This window comes from Porites lutea, chromosome 5 (genome assembly GCF_958299795.1).
Source record: "Porites lutea chromosome 5, jaPorLute2.1, whole genome shotgun sequence".
Taxonomy (NCBI): Eukaryota; Metazoa; Cnidaria; class Anthozoa; order Scleractinia; family Poritidae; genus Porites; species Porites lutea.
In genome coordinates, this window is record NC_133205.1 from 10250562 (window position 1) to 10265162 (window position 14601).

Consider the following 14601-nt stretch of genomic DNA (forward strand, 5'->3'; position numbering starts at 1 on the left):
AAACGTGCTTCCCCTTTTCGTGCTGGACGAAAGGCGCTTTGTATTTGCTAAAATTACGGGGGAAGGCGGGGGGAAGAGACCGGCCAGACCTGATTATTCGTTAAGATAATTCCACTATTAATCAGGACTGTCCCTCCAGATCAGTCTATTACTAAATAAGACGCAAGGCACTGGTAGGATTTTAGTAAAAACTCTCGACGAAAAGCCTATTAAATTATATTACATGAACTTAATTTATACTCGAATTTCAGAGTAGCCTTAACGGCCAATATCCTCGAGAACAAAACTAGTACTGACAAAAAAGGGGCATATCTATTTACCGATACATTAGATTAATACGTAACATACATGAAAAATGTAAAAATATACCATTATGTCTGAAAGGAGGTTACTTTCACGAGTCTTCTAAAACCAGTTAAAAGAGAATTCTACTATTAATCAGGATTATAAAATCGGACCACCCGGGCAGATCAGTTCTGATTTTTGATAAACGCCCTTAGTCTCCATAGCTGAGCTCCCACGTGACCCGATTAAGCCACGTGAGATGAACACCATATTTACTATATGGCCACTCCTGTAAATTGCAACAGGCCTTATCCGTAAACTATAACAGAACGAGCGAAAAGGCGGGAGGTGAGGTGAAATTGTTACGTGTTGCACAATACCTTTGAGAAAAAGTTGAGAGTTACAACTTGAACACAGGTTGTTCTTTTCTCCATTGAGACAAGTCTTGCAGTTGGAGGAACATTTCTGGCAAGTACGTTCTTGAGTGTTTCCATAGAAACCCGGACCGCAGTCACGCACACAGTACAGGTTCCCTTTTGAAAACATTCGTTCAGGACACAGTGATGCACAGTTACCTGAAAACGAGGGTTCAAACGCATAAGAAGTGTATACACAAGGTCTCTTTTCGGCATACAAAACTCGCAAAATTCTCCTTAAGTCCCCCATTGCGATTCGCTGGATCACTTTTGTGAATTTTGAAAACAATATGCCGGGTTTACGATCAGATCCTCGAAAACTTAGCTGCAAAAAAAAAAAAAGAACTACACGTCATGATTGCTTGCATCAAATCCTCTCACACAGTCCGAGACGATTACCCGGATGTACTAACCTTCATGGATAAAATGCCAATATTAATTATTCTTTGAATTGCATTTTGGGTAGTGATTCATATAAACTTGACTTTTGCATCACCTTTTGCTCTTTGCATGAACTGCTCATTCAATTATTTGTGTTTATATTGTAAACACTAGGGTATCTAAAAGATAGTAATGCTGCAGCACATTCTGTTGATACTGGCATTAGTTGGGCAGTGGGACTTAAAAGAATCGAAAATGACATTGAATGTCCCATTTACACGTTGGAAAGTACTAGAATAATTACTATCAGTCTATAGAAAGAACTCGTAGGAACGTTGTTTAGAAAAGGTTATCAACTCTGGTTTTCCCACAGTAAATTGTACGAAATGATAGAAATTCAGATTGTTTATCCATATATTTAATAGAAAAGGTAGTACGGTGTACCATCTTTTCTCTGGAAACACGATACTTTTCTTGCTGTTTATTGCACTTTATTAAGTAACAGTTATTTTGCTATATATTTATAGAAAACAGCAAAACAAAAAACGGAAAAAAAAAGAAAGAAGGAAAAAAAGAATTTGGTAGGACTCGAACCCAGCACCATAAGCTCGACGCGACTACACCTAACCACTACACCACAGAAACTGAGTACGTAGTTTCGGGAAAAGTCTTTAATTTAATGCCTTTTCCATGAAACTTCCGCCGGCAAGATGATCGCCAGCCGCAATAATCGAGCTATTAACAGTAAAAAAACAGTGTAAATGCATATTCCATGGCAATGAATGAATGAAAGAACATAATTATGCTTTTCAAAACGCCGACACACGTCCTCGTCTGCAACGTAGGACACAAAACACATGTTTTGTTATCTCGATTTCCGCTGTTATTTTGAAGCGAATGGTCAAAATCACATCCATTTTCGGCTCATACAGGTTCTTAAGAACAGCACGGCATGACATTCTCTCACTTTCACATCACCTTTTAGCAAGCTGCTGGAATTTGTATATCCCCCGTGTTGCGGAGTCGAAGAGCAAATGGTCATCTTCTCATCAGGTTTAACACCTGGACGAGTCAAAGGCTCTTGAATTGAAATCCAATCCCCTAGTTAACCATCGTACTCATCTGAAAGACTCCTGCGTCTCTTAAATTTGGTAAGACCTCTAACCGTGCTGTAGAAAATTTGCTACAAAGAAAACTATGAGTCTGGGAAGCGAACGATGCGAACTTCCCCGTGGTTTTATTTGAGTTGTTCGTGACGCAATGCCCTCTGGTTAAATGCGATGCATTGTGGTAGAAAGTGTGGTTAAATGCAATGCATTGTGGTAAAAAGTGATGAATTCGAGAATTAGTCGCCCCTTATATATTTCCCTTAAATCCTGATTATGTTGCTGCTCGCTCCCTACGATCGCTCCGGACCAATAACTCGATGTTATATAATTTAACTTGAGTGTGAACCTATAATTGGGACGAGTCTGTTAGCCTTGTTAAGTCCTTTTAGGGACAAAAATGGCGGAATTCTCTAACCTTTCATAACCTTGAAGCCTGAAAAAGTACCCCTTTCGGATGGAGCCTTCCCGTTTAGGCCATTATAGGGATAACCCCCCCCCCCCCCCCCGCTCGTCACACTCTATAGAAGCGTTGCAATATTGGAACAATGTTGTAACCATTCGAAACAATGTCGCAACTATGTTGCAACGCTGTGTTGCGCTAAAAATCGTCGTTGCGAATCGTCTTGTGTAACATCACCTTATAATGACATGACATTTTCGGGGTGGTTACAGTAAAGATAAGAGACTAACGTTAACTCCCACTGTTCTCTTACTGAGACGCAATTTCACGTGATAAAAATACAGATGAATTAAACCGCTATCCGGTTAGTTTAGTACGCACCGGTCTGCTGAGCAGGAAACTGAACCGCTAAGCGCCGACAAAAAATTCAGGATCTTTAAATAACTGACGAGAAAGGCCGCCTTTCTAATGTCATACGCAAAAGGTTAGACTTTCTAGCCTTCTCGGGATAAGGACGAAAAACTGTAGGCCCCATTTCAAAGCCCTTGTTCATATAAAATTCTGTGTGGGATCTTAATTAATTTTAAAAAGAATCCCCAATGTGGTGGTTTATCTTAAATTCACATTCACATCATGGGGCTTTCATAATTGCTAATTGATTGATAACAGTTTATTGTAAACTGCACTACAAGCGTTCTATCTTAAGACCCCCAACCACAAGTTTTTAAATTATCTGTGGAAAGGCCTGAGGGAAGGAATGAATATGAATGAATATTTACGTTTTACAATTTAACCATTTCTCTAAATTAGACTTTAAAACATATTTAATTTTCACAGTTCTTGGTATACTTGTCCACGATGTCAGGTAGTTACAGTTCACACAGCATATGGTATATCTCTTTCCCGATCCAATTGAGGCAATATATTTCATAAGACTTTGAAATTATCAGACTTGTGGTGTAAGCAATTTCAATCCAATATGTTTATGTTTATGCACTGAGTGTTAGTTAAACACCTCAAAAAGACAAAATGGGGGAGCTATTATACTTAAAAGCCGCAAAGCAATCAGGTTAATAGTAGATCGACCCTTGGTAAAACGGGTTAAAGTAAATAATATCTTTCTTGATTGTTGAAATATTTCGTATGTTTGGTCTTTCATTTGCTTAAAATTGTAAATCATAGTATCGCGCTTTTTAAAAACTCCTTTAAATGAATGAATTGCTTACTTGTAAGTTCCAAAATTTGCTTTGACTTCCGGTTTTCTCATTAAACCCACCATTTTTGTAATACAGTTGACTTTTTTATACGACATAAATGTCTGGAAAAACATATAATAAACAATTTCATTGTCATTGTGTGTTAAAGATACTAAATTTCGTTTACGTCCGGTTAGTTAATATTTACTTCCGGTCAAAATGGAGGCCAGTTTAGTAATCACTCCAAAAACCAGTTTAACAGGAAAGATTTCCGATGGCACATCACATATTAATAGCTGTGATTAGTTCATATAATAAACAATTTCATCGTCAAAAAGCTTAAAAATGCTAAATTTCGTGTACGTCAGGTCAAAATGGCAGCCAGTTAAGAAATGACAGAAATCACTAAAAAAAAAAGTTAAACAGAAAAAATTTGTGATGGCACCATATCACATATTAATAGCCATGATTAGTTCCTTCATTCCTGGAAATTTGGTGCTTGTAGTAGAAAGTGAACAATTCGGCCCCACGGCCAAATGGCACTTGAAAAGACCGCAGACCGCAACGGACAGCAAACCCTGAAAAAGCGACCTAAAAAATGGTCTCTAAAACTGAAAACTGTCACAGCGTCCCCATCTTTCAACGTTTATGTCTTAGCTAAAGGTTCTAAACCTTCTAACAACCCCAAGATGAGTAGATACGCTCCAGAAATAGTAACGTAAGGAAAGAAGCTTTGACGAAAAGAAAAGCCAAAATGTAAGTCAATCAAAATAACAATAACTTGAAATTAAAAATGTCGGTGTTAACAGCCCATTAACTCCAGTGAGCAAATTAGCTATCAGAAATTCCCAGAGCGCACCACAAAGCGTGGCGAAAGCTTAAAATAAGGTCGAATCTATTTACAGGTAATAATTGAGCTTCTTTCTCTAAAAAAAACGTACACTCGGCTAGTCGGACAGCTGAGGAGGTTTTTCTTTTAGACAGGTCAGCTGAGGAAAACGGTGTCCTTTGCTATTATTGCACAATATTTCAGCTAGACATATTGTTAAGGGGTTTAAGTTTGACCTTTCCTTGGCATTCTGTCAGCTCTTGATCAAGGGTACTTTTGTCGAACTTGAGGCCTGGAACCTGAGTGGCCACAATATGATAACAGACAACGCTTTTTTGAGAATTTTCTATCCAGCTAAGGAGTATTTTGGTTTTCGATCTAGTCTAGTTCTCTTCGTTTCCATTATGGTTCCTGTCCTATTGAACGAGTTGTTAGACGTTATATTAATTCAGAGCACGCACTTTCATGAATAGCTCACATTCGATATATTAAACTTCTGACATGACTCCGAGGCTTTAGGGTCATTTTTCTATATTTGGTTTGGTTTTCTTTGCGTTCAAGTCTCGTCTGGGAATTGCCAGACAATGGAGTCGTGAAAATTTGCAATTTTGACCCTAAAACCTCGAATTCAAGTACGAACGTGGGTTATTGCCCAGGCCCCAGTTGTTCAAACGTTGGATAGTGCTATCCACCGGATAAATCACTATCCAGTGGATAAGTATTGGGGAAACTAATTGCACTATCCACTGGATAGAGATTTATCCGGTGGATAGCGCTATCCAGCGTTTGAAAAACCGAGGCCAGGAGAATAGCGTAGAGTGAAACTCAGGGGAGGGGGTAAGGGGTCACCATATACGGTATACCCCCAAACTCCTTTTTCAGAAAAGGCACAAGAAAAGGAATAGAAACTTTCCTAAGCATTGAAAATATTCATGCTCTCCACATGAACCCCTGTTACTACAGCTCTACCATCCCTGGGATACATAGTCAATGTGCGCGTGCTAATCTAGCGTAATCGACGACATATTTCAATTTGCAATTTAAATTAAAAATGTTATTGAGTTCACTCAGCAGAAAGTGCTCCTATAACTGCAATTTTTCGTGAATAACTTTAACACATATTATCAATCGTAACGATCGCATTCTCTTCGTTTTTTAACTGCATGCCCGCAACCTATAGCCTCCTAAGAGATAAGCCTTACGCAAAGAAGGGCGCGCGCCAACTGTTACCAGTTCTCACGTGGTTCCTCACGCAAACATAATTGAATGAATACTGAATGATTTAGCAACAAAAAGACCCCACTACAAAGGGTTGGCTTAACAATATCGAGAATACTTAGAATACTCATACCTCCACGTCACGAGCGAATTTTCTCTGCAACTGTTACTCAAACAGACCCCTTCCTTCACATTAACGACATAATATGGCCTGACTTCTTCACTTTCAGTTCAATAACGCGCGCTACGCCTGGCTGACGCAGAGTAATTATGTAGATTTCCTTACAAACAGATATACAAGAACTCTAAGTTCAATCATCTACTGCTTTAAGTGGCTCTTATTCGATCGTTCAGTGTTCGTTCTTTCCTTTTCGTCTCCATCTACCCCGTTTTGTGTTCAACAATCACTGACTGCGCGATAATCGCCCGATAATCGGTACATGAAGGAGTACATCGACTGCGAGCTGCAGAGCGCTTGCATGATGAAAAAGAACTCTTAGGAAATCATTGATGAGCGATTTTCATACATGATTGCGAGATAACAGTTTCGCTAAAAGTGTGCAGAAAACATTTATCATTATCGTTAAAATCGTACCTTTATCTCTTGTGGTAGCCAGAAAAATCAAACAAAGCCATACGGATTTCCGTAAGAAGGTCATTTTCTTTACGGAAGGAATTAACATTCTTCTATCGCCACCGCCTCACTCTTCAGTTGACTGCAGCTGGTTTCATTGAAAGTGCTAAGGGGTGACATAACAATAACATTGGGGGGGAGGGACCTTGTAGGCTCATCTAGATGCAGATAAATGTCAAGTTTTGTTTTTTAGAACTGCTATTGACCTCGTGGATTAAATGCGCACGGCTCTAAGATTGTACGGTTTAAAATGCTTGTTATGTTTATTTATTAAAACCATTTCGATAAGAGGGTCTCGTTATCATTAATATTTTTATTCTCATCTTCAACACATCACGAAAGGCTACTTTAATGGTCTTTAATCGATCTATTGAAAGGCTTACTCAAACAAAGACAATGAACTGATTCCTGAAAACATTCATTTCTCTTATTTCTCTAGTTCACTCTGGTATGTGAAAAAGGCCTGAAGTAGACCAAACGCATGAAAAATCACCAAAAACAAACGATACGCGCAACAGGGGGGGAACACTCAGGCTCATGGTAGTCCACTATCTGGCGCCGGGTCGTGTTTTTGGACCGGAAGCCTGTGAGAGAGTGTGAAGGCTGCAAATGAGCTGTCTACATTTGTGGCACCAACAATTAAAAAAAAAAACATAAACAAAAAACAATAGTTACATGATATTGGTTTGCAAAATTGCCTAATTGTGCATGCAAAACGGTCCGAGCAAGTTCTCCGGGGCGCTCTGACGGCGGGGCGGAGCTTGCTGGCAGGCTGATACTCAGGCTATTGTGATACCATATTTCCTCGAATAACAGCCGGAGGAGATTATTTCATTTTTAGCATCAAAAGGGGGCGATTATTTGAGGGAGGTGACGATTTCAAATATTGCTTACTGTGAGTCGTGCCCTAAATATTTTGTATTATTATTACAATAAATCAAAACATTTTCGCATCAAAATAAACTGAACATGGGCTTTTTGAGTCAGGGGGTTCCAAATTTGGTTCCTTGATTAATTTTCAGAGCTTGAAGAGGGGGCCGTTGGGATTTTCGACTTTGGCTATTTTTTAGGTCGGTTTTTTGGGTTTTGCACTGAAAAACTTCGGTTTTTCGGTTTTGATGTCCGTTGCAGTTTTTCGGTTTCTTAGCATCCGCGTTTTTGGCAAAAATAAAGCACGTTACTGATTTCTCTCTGTGCTGTGAGTCTGTGCTGTCAGATGTTAAGCTATTTTTATGTTTGAGGTTTACAGTAGTCTGTGCCAGCCCCTCGGTCAGTGTATATGAGAGAAAAAAGGGAACGAGAAGCGAAAGAGGCACGAGAGCAGCGAAAACAAGGTTACTCTCTCTTCCCTCCTCTCACGCGGTTTTCGCACTTTTTTTCGATCCGCTTGGTTTTCCCCACTATCTTGGAGCCTGGAACAGGCTAGGTTGACAGCTATTGAGAGCTTTTTGCGAACTCAAAATTGCCCCCATTGTCCTCTATTGCTATTCAATCGAGGATCTTTGTGAATTCTTGTAGACAATCCTAGAGCAGATATGCCGGTTTTATGACCATAGCATCCACAGATAGTGCTGATACTGTGATGATATCAAAATCTTGATGATGTGATATTGTTTAGACGGCAAAATTAAAGAACAGCTCCAAAAGTCTACCGACAGACGGCCGACAGATTTTTTGGGGAACTGTTCTTCAAATTTACCGTTTGGTCCGACATATCATCAACGTTTGATATCTAGACTAGGGTTTTGAAACTTGAGCTGTATAAATCTTTGGTTATGATGGTTTTGTATTCAGTTTTCGGTTGTGATCGAGATCTATCGGGGTTTTTCGGTTTTGGGTAATTTTTAGAGCGGTTTTTCGGTTTTTTATAGACCCCAACGCCCCCCTCCTTGAATCGTCACTGGTCAGTTTTGCTAGATCAGATTCGACTTTAACTTGACAGAGAGGGCATGAAAGAAAGAGAAGATGGTGAGAGGGGTGGGAGGGGAGGGGGCGATTATTCGAGGGAGGCGATAACTCGTGGGACGGCTATTATTCAAGGAAATACGGTAAGCAATTTTTGTCTTGGATGTTCTAATCAGGGTCATGTTTTGAAAGCTTCAGTGGTCGGCACTTCTACCCAAACTTCCCTTTAGATAGTCCCTCGCTCGAAACACTCTTACGATAACAGAGACGTTATATACGCTATGATACAAAATTAATTCAAAGCATGAAAATTATGTAACAGGTTAAATTGCGATAGCAATTAAAGTACAATACAATAATTTACAATATAAGCGGTAAAAATTTCTAAAAGGACCCCTGAAAGATTTTTAAAATATTGATTCAATATTTGACATAACACTCCGGCGGAGAGAGAAGAGCAAAACATCTAGGAGGAGAGAGGGCAGAGCGGGTAATTTTTCAGGTTTCGGGAATATTAATGGTCTAGGGAATTCACGAGTTGAAGTATCGAAAAGACGCGCCATATGACTGCAGCATGCAGCTGAAAGGTCTATTATTAATTTGATTAAAGGCTACAAAAACTTGTCAAGGAGACTTTGTGTTTCAGCGATTTATTCTTATTACAAGTAGGTTGGTTAAAGGGGTACCAATTCTTGATGGAAGGTATACGAAAGAGGTACCTTTTCGGTCAAAAAAGGTATATAGGAGGGCAAGAGCTGGACCTTGGGGGAGGGGGGAGGCTCCCGGTAGAAAACTTTGCTGAGTACCCTCCCCAACTCCCATCCAGGAATAACCATTTCATTCCATAGGCATTTTAGGGGTTAGGAGATATCTTATTCGCTCTCAGCTCTTAAGAATATAAGTGATGGAAGATTCTGAAAGATTTAGTATTTGAGAATGCAATGCATATTATTGAAATAACTTGCATTTCATGTTAACTTGATGATTCCACGGGCATTTGATAATTTAAGTGTCAGGAGATAAGTTAATCGCTTGCTATGCTCATATTAGTTTTTCTAGCATTTAATGCTCCACCTAGTTATACTTCTGATCTTTTTACCGAACTGCAAACCAGCATCAGTTTACGAGGGAAACGCAGACCACTTATTCCAAGTGTAAATACAGCAAATTATGGTCTTCATTCACTTCGATATCATGCCAGCAAACTATGGAACTTATTGCCGGATAATGTCCGTGTGTCTACAAACTTCTCTTGCTGCCTTCAAAATTGCACTTAAAACTGTTCAACTGGATAATGAATGCTGTTCTTTTTGTGACCAATGTTAAATTCTCAAATTAAAAAAGGCTATACATACATGTATATTTTTTATCTATAATATTTATTTTTTATCTTTAATTTTTATGTATCTATCTATTTATTTCACCTATTGATGTATTTTAATTATTTTATAGATTTATTTTCTTCGGAGATATTAGCAATTTTGCTATCAACATAAAGTATTTGATTGATTGATTTGATTGACTGATTGATTGATCGTCGAGAGGGGAGTGGGACGAAAGGAGAGAATATTCGTGTCATGTTACATAACAATGATATACTGTATTTGCCTTCTCTTTCCGCTGTTCATTTCATCATCGTCACAAACGAAGATATGGCCGGCTTTTTTCTCACGGTTCCGCTTGTTTAGCATGGGATTCCCACTATATGTTCCGCAATTTTTTGCTGTCAACTTCTCGTCGAGTTCTTTACGTAATGACAGATAACCAACAGGCAAAACAGACCCTTCGTGTGGCCACATTCAACGTTTTAGCTCCATGTTATAACTGGTTGAGGTACGTTAGTTTAGGTAGCTCGCAGACTTCGATGTCTGTGGTCTGTGTACCGAAGACGCGACGCAATACACGAAGATTTAGCTAAAAAAATTTATCATGTAGGGTATTGGTTTATATACGGCTGTCATTGGTTGTAAATTAAATGATTACCGCTTAATTCTCTCTCGACTCGACTACAACACCTCGCTTAAAAACTCAACTGCCTTGCTGGTTGTGATAAGTCTTTTTCTGCTAGGGTCTGGGGCTAACCTACGATCAGGCATTCTTTTCTGGCTTTTTAAAGAACAGGAGAAGAAGGATGCAATAGAACTACAAAACAATAGAACTGGCGACAAGATAATACTCACAAGATTTCTGTAAGGCGAGAAATAAACGTAAAATGTCATGGTACATGTAGCATTCAAAACCCAAACATGGCTGACCAAACCACAGTCCCCGGCCTGGCTCTCTCAGCTGGTTTTGGGATGTTTTACAGTCTCTATGCATTTCATTACATAGAGGATATTACATGGTGGTGCGAAGATATGAATTTTATTTTTGAGTGGCAAAACAATATTTCACAAATGAGCGCAGCGAGTGAGTAAAATAATTATTGTTTTTGCCACAAGAAAATAAAAATCGTATCTTCAAGCTGCCGTGTAATGTTCTTTTTATTATATAGACAAAAAGACATATTTGATAAAATATTAGAGGGAAATAATATTACCGAAATTACGTCATAGATAAACTCATGTGTGAGATTAGTATGTGTAATCAAATGGTGACAAGTGAAATTAGGGAATAATTTCACGCGCGTTTTGTCTAAATCCTAATAATTTTCTGAGCCTTTAGGCTCAGGAAATTGTTAGGATTTGGACAAAATGCAAGTGAAATTATTCCCTAATTTCACGAGTATACCATTTGATTACCTATTAATATCATTGGTGACGAATTACGTTAGCAATCTTGGATTTTTGACATGTTTATCCTGGATCGTATTGATCGAGAACTCCACTCTCTCAAATGTTTAGACCTTAAATTTGGCTTATAAAGTTCAGAAATTTTCAGACTTTTTCGGCAAAATACCTGCTAGAATCCTTCTTGATGTTCTCTTGTGTGTTCAGGTTTTCTAAAGCGTCTTTTTGTGCCCTGACATCTTCATTCATGACATTTTAAAACTTTGTCGCCATCTTGACACTGAGACGTACGTAAAGGTTGCCATGGCAATTTTGTTATTTCACATGTGAAATTACAAATAATTTAATGCAAATTATTAACGCTGAAATTTCGCGCCAAAATTAAGGAGTAATTCGTCACTTATGATAATGGAAAATAAACCACTCGGGTCCCAGAGATAGTTTTTATGAATTTTACGAGTGGTATATTTTCCAGTAAAACACTTGTGTCTATATAATAAATGATATTACAAAACCTGATTTAAACAAGCCTGAAATAGTGCACAAAAAATAAAACTGTAATTTTCTATTCTAACTATCATTGCTTTTAGTGAAATCATGTATTTATTTCATTATATTTCAGTGGATGGTGGGGCCAGTGTGAAAGCTCTAAGCCTAGTTTGTATGTACCCAGATTCCGTGCAATAGTGGATCTCATTGCCAATCAGACACCAAGTCTACATGTTGTATGCCTCCAAGAATTTTGGTTCCATGATGATGTTATGGACCTGTTTCATGCCCAGTTTGATAAAAAGTAAGAACCTGCACTTGCGCAATCCAATGTAGTGTAGCTACAACCAGTTGCAAAAGTATTTGAGACACTGTACTGTATTTTGTCATAAATGACCTGTCCATGAGCTTGTGCTTGTGATCCCCCCTCTACCCCTTATCAAAGTTGCTAGCAATACAAGGCCATGCTCAAAACTTGGAGAAACAACTTTGAATGGGAGGGAGGAGGGAAGTCAGTGTTACATCTCACAGACTTGTGACTAGCAGTGATTTGAAGCAAGAAAAGTTGTTTTTTCATGGGAGTGTCTCAACATTTTTGCAACTGGTTGTAGCTTCCTGCAGGTAGAGCCTCCTTTAGTGCTCTTCTTGATCAAGGAGGAGAAAAGGAGGTGCTGCCTGATTCACGTCAAGCCTTAGAAGTCCTGGGCCCAGTTGTTCGAAGGCCGATTAACGCTTAACCTGGGTTTCTCTTTCTTGTGTTCAAAAGCATTTTCACGGATAATTCTCTCTGTTATATTTAGAGCTTTCAATCATCAACTTGGCTTGTAGACAAGAAGAATTAAAACTGAAATGCTTTTTAAGCTTTCAAATCTCAATTCAAATCTCGCACTAACCCTGGGTTATCTTAACCCGGCTTTGAACAACTCGGTCCTGGACTAGTTTGAGTACAAGCATCTGTTTATTGGTAAACAAGTGTTCATGACTGTACCAAGTACTGGGATATTAGGCCTCGGTCTGAAACTTTATCCTGGCAACATGCAACACATGCTCAACAAAGATCTTACTCGATCCATGCAGAGTCTTTCTCAAGTCTGCCAAAATTGAGTAAGCTACATGTAAACTAAAAGAATGACTCTGCTGGCAGGTACTGTAGCTAGGAACTTAAAAACTTGAAATGCTGATAGTTTTGAAGTAAGATTTTAATGTTGTGACTTCAATATTCTACATGTAATAAGTAATATTTTTATTACTGCCTTATGAGAGTGGACATTTACATGAAGCCATACAAAACAATGAGTTATGCTAATTTATGAATTACATTCCTGATTTCACTGTGTTTTAGTCGAAGAACTTTCAACTTGAATGCTTTGATATTTCAGATACAGAATTGTAAAATTGAAGCGAACAGGTTTTAAAACAGATGGATTGGCCATTTTGGTGGATCGCTCAATCAGGTAAGTTTAATCTGTCTTATTTTTTAATATAACACATGTAGTTTTCATCTGGTTCATAGTTATTTTTATAGTGGATAACCTACAATATTATACTGCTGTAATGTTGTTAGTTAAAATGGGAAGTGGATAGCTGAAGCTGTACAAAAGTCTTAACATTGTAACATAATGATTATATTATTATTTCATCAATCCATCAACAAACATAATTCTTAAGAAATTTTGACACCATTAAATGGTGTCAAAATTTCTTAAAAAATGGGGCAGTTATTAAATGGATCAAACGAGGGGTATGTACGATATGTATGTACTTGTAATTTTTTTTCAGCAAACTAAATAAGACTGAACTACAGATATTTATACTATGCCATGGAGTATAGAGCCAGTCAAAAAGCTAGAAACATGTTGCATATTCTGCGGTATGTGAGGGGTTGTACTTATGTATTTCACAAAAAATTCCTGGCGATAAATTATTGCAGCCCCCACATCTTCCCGCTGAAAACAGGGTAACCTGAGATCAGGCTCAATTTTTGTTTCGCTTTGTAAATAACATTCCGGTGGGCAAGGGGAAACTTCTAGCGGTAGCCATTAGAGAGAAATGTATGAGAACCGCTAAAATTGGGCCTGATCTCAGGTGAAAAACAGAGCACACAGCAACAGCCAAAACTTTATATTCTTCTAAACAAGGAGCAATTTTGTAAACAACAATATTTTGGACATTATTTTGCTAGTTGGAATAATTTTGCACTAAAATTACCAAACATTTTTTTTTTTCATTCAGTTTTTAAAACATGAGAACTTTACTCAGCACTGTTTTTTTGGTTCACAATTTGGCGAGAACTAAATTTAAAGCAAAACCCTCAAGAGACTGTTGGCTTCTCACAGTGATTAGATATATGTAATACACAGTGCATGGATCACCAGTGTCTGTATAGCTAGATTAATTTCATTTCACCATAGTAGATAAAAGTGTCCTTTAAACATCCATGTATTAACCAGTGTCCTTATACATGTACGAAAAAAAATGTACACACTTTCTATCAGGACAAAGAAAACTGTTGATTGTAAGCCAGTGTCCATACATAGCTGATTTAATGAAGCTTGCTTTGGGCATTGGTTGTTTGGTGGTCATTCAAGCAAATCATTGCATTGTTCTGTGTGCCCATTTAGCTAAAGTCCAATCGCCAGTGACCAATTGCCAATAAAGAAACCTTTATTAAATTAGGTATATAACATGTACATGTAGCTGGGTTTCATTGTACAGTACATGAATTTGGAGTGCCAAGCACAGTCACTTATTTTCACAAACAGTGGTTGGTAATCAAGCCTAACCTCCCCCCACTTGTGTGTGCTTGTCTTTCCACAGTATTTTATCTATAAATCCAATTCACTTCAATGACATGAATCGCAGAGTGGCTCTTTACTTCATCTGCTACTGCCAGAAGAGGAAGAGGTAACTTTGTAACCCATTTTTGCCAGAAAATTTAGCCGAAAAACCCCTTTAGAGGCAAGTCAAGCCATTGTCTCATCACCATTAATTTTGTCCAACAAGAATCAAA

At 38.2% G+C, this 14601-nt stretch overlaps 1 protein-coding gene and 1 pseudogene across 1 annotated transcript in view; one reads left to right on the forward strand and one right to left on the reverse strand.

The window, feature by feature from the left end:
* The window catches only part of LOC140936883 (scavenger receptor cysteine-rich type 1 protein M130-like), a 36976-nt gene extending 30410 nt beyond the window's left edge, over window positions 1-6566 (reverse strand). Inside the window, exons 1-2 of the mRNA XM_073386388.1 lie at window positions 6430-6566; window positions 666-860 (exon numbers count right to left, since the gene is read on the reverse strand). Of these exons, the coding sequence (XP_073242489.1) occupies window positions 666-860; window positions 6430-6517 (283 nt within the window). The 5' untranslated portion in view covers window positions 6518-6566. The remainder of the gene's footprint in view (window positions 1-665; window positions 861-6429) is intronic.
* A 3428-nt stretch (window positions 6567-9994) lies between these two features.
* The window catches only part of LOC140937887 (uncharacterized), a 7930-nt pseudogene continuing 3323 nt past the window's right edge, over window positions 9995-14601 (forward strand).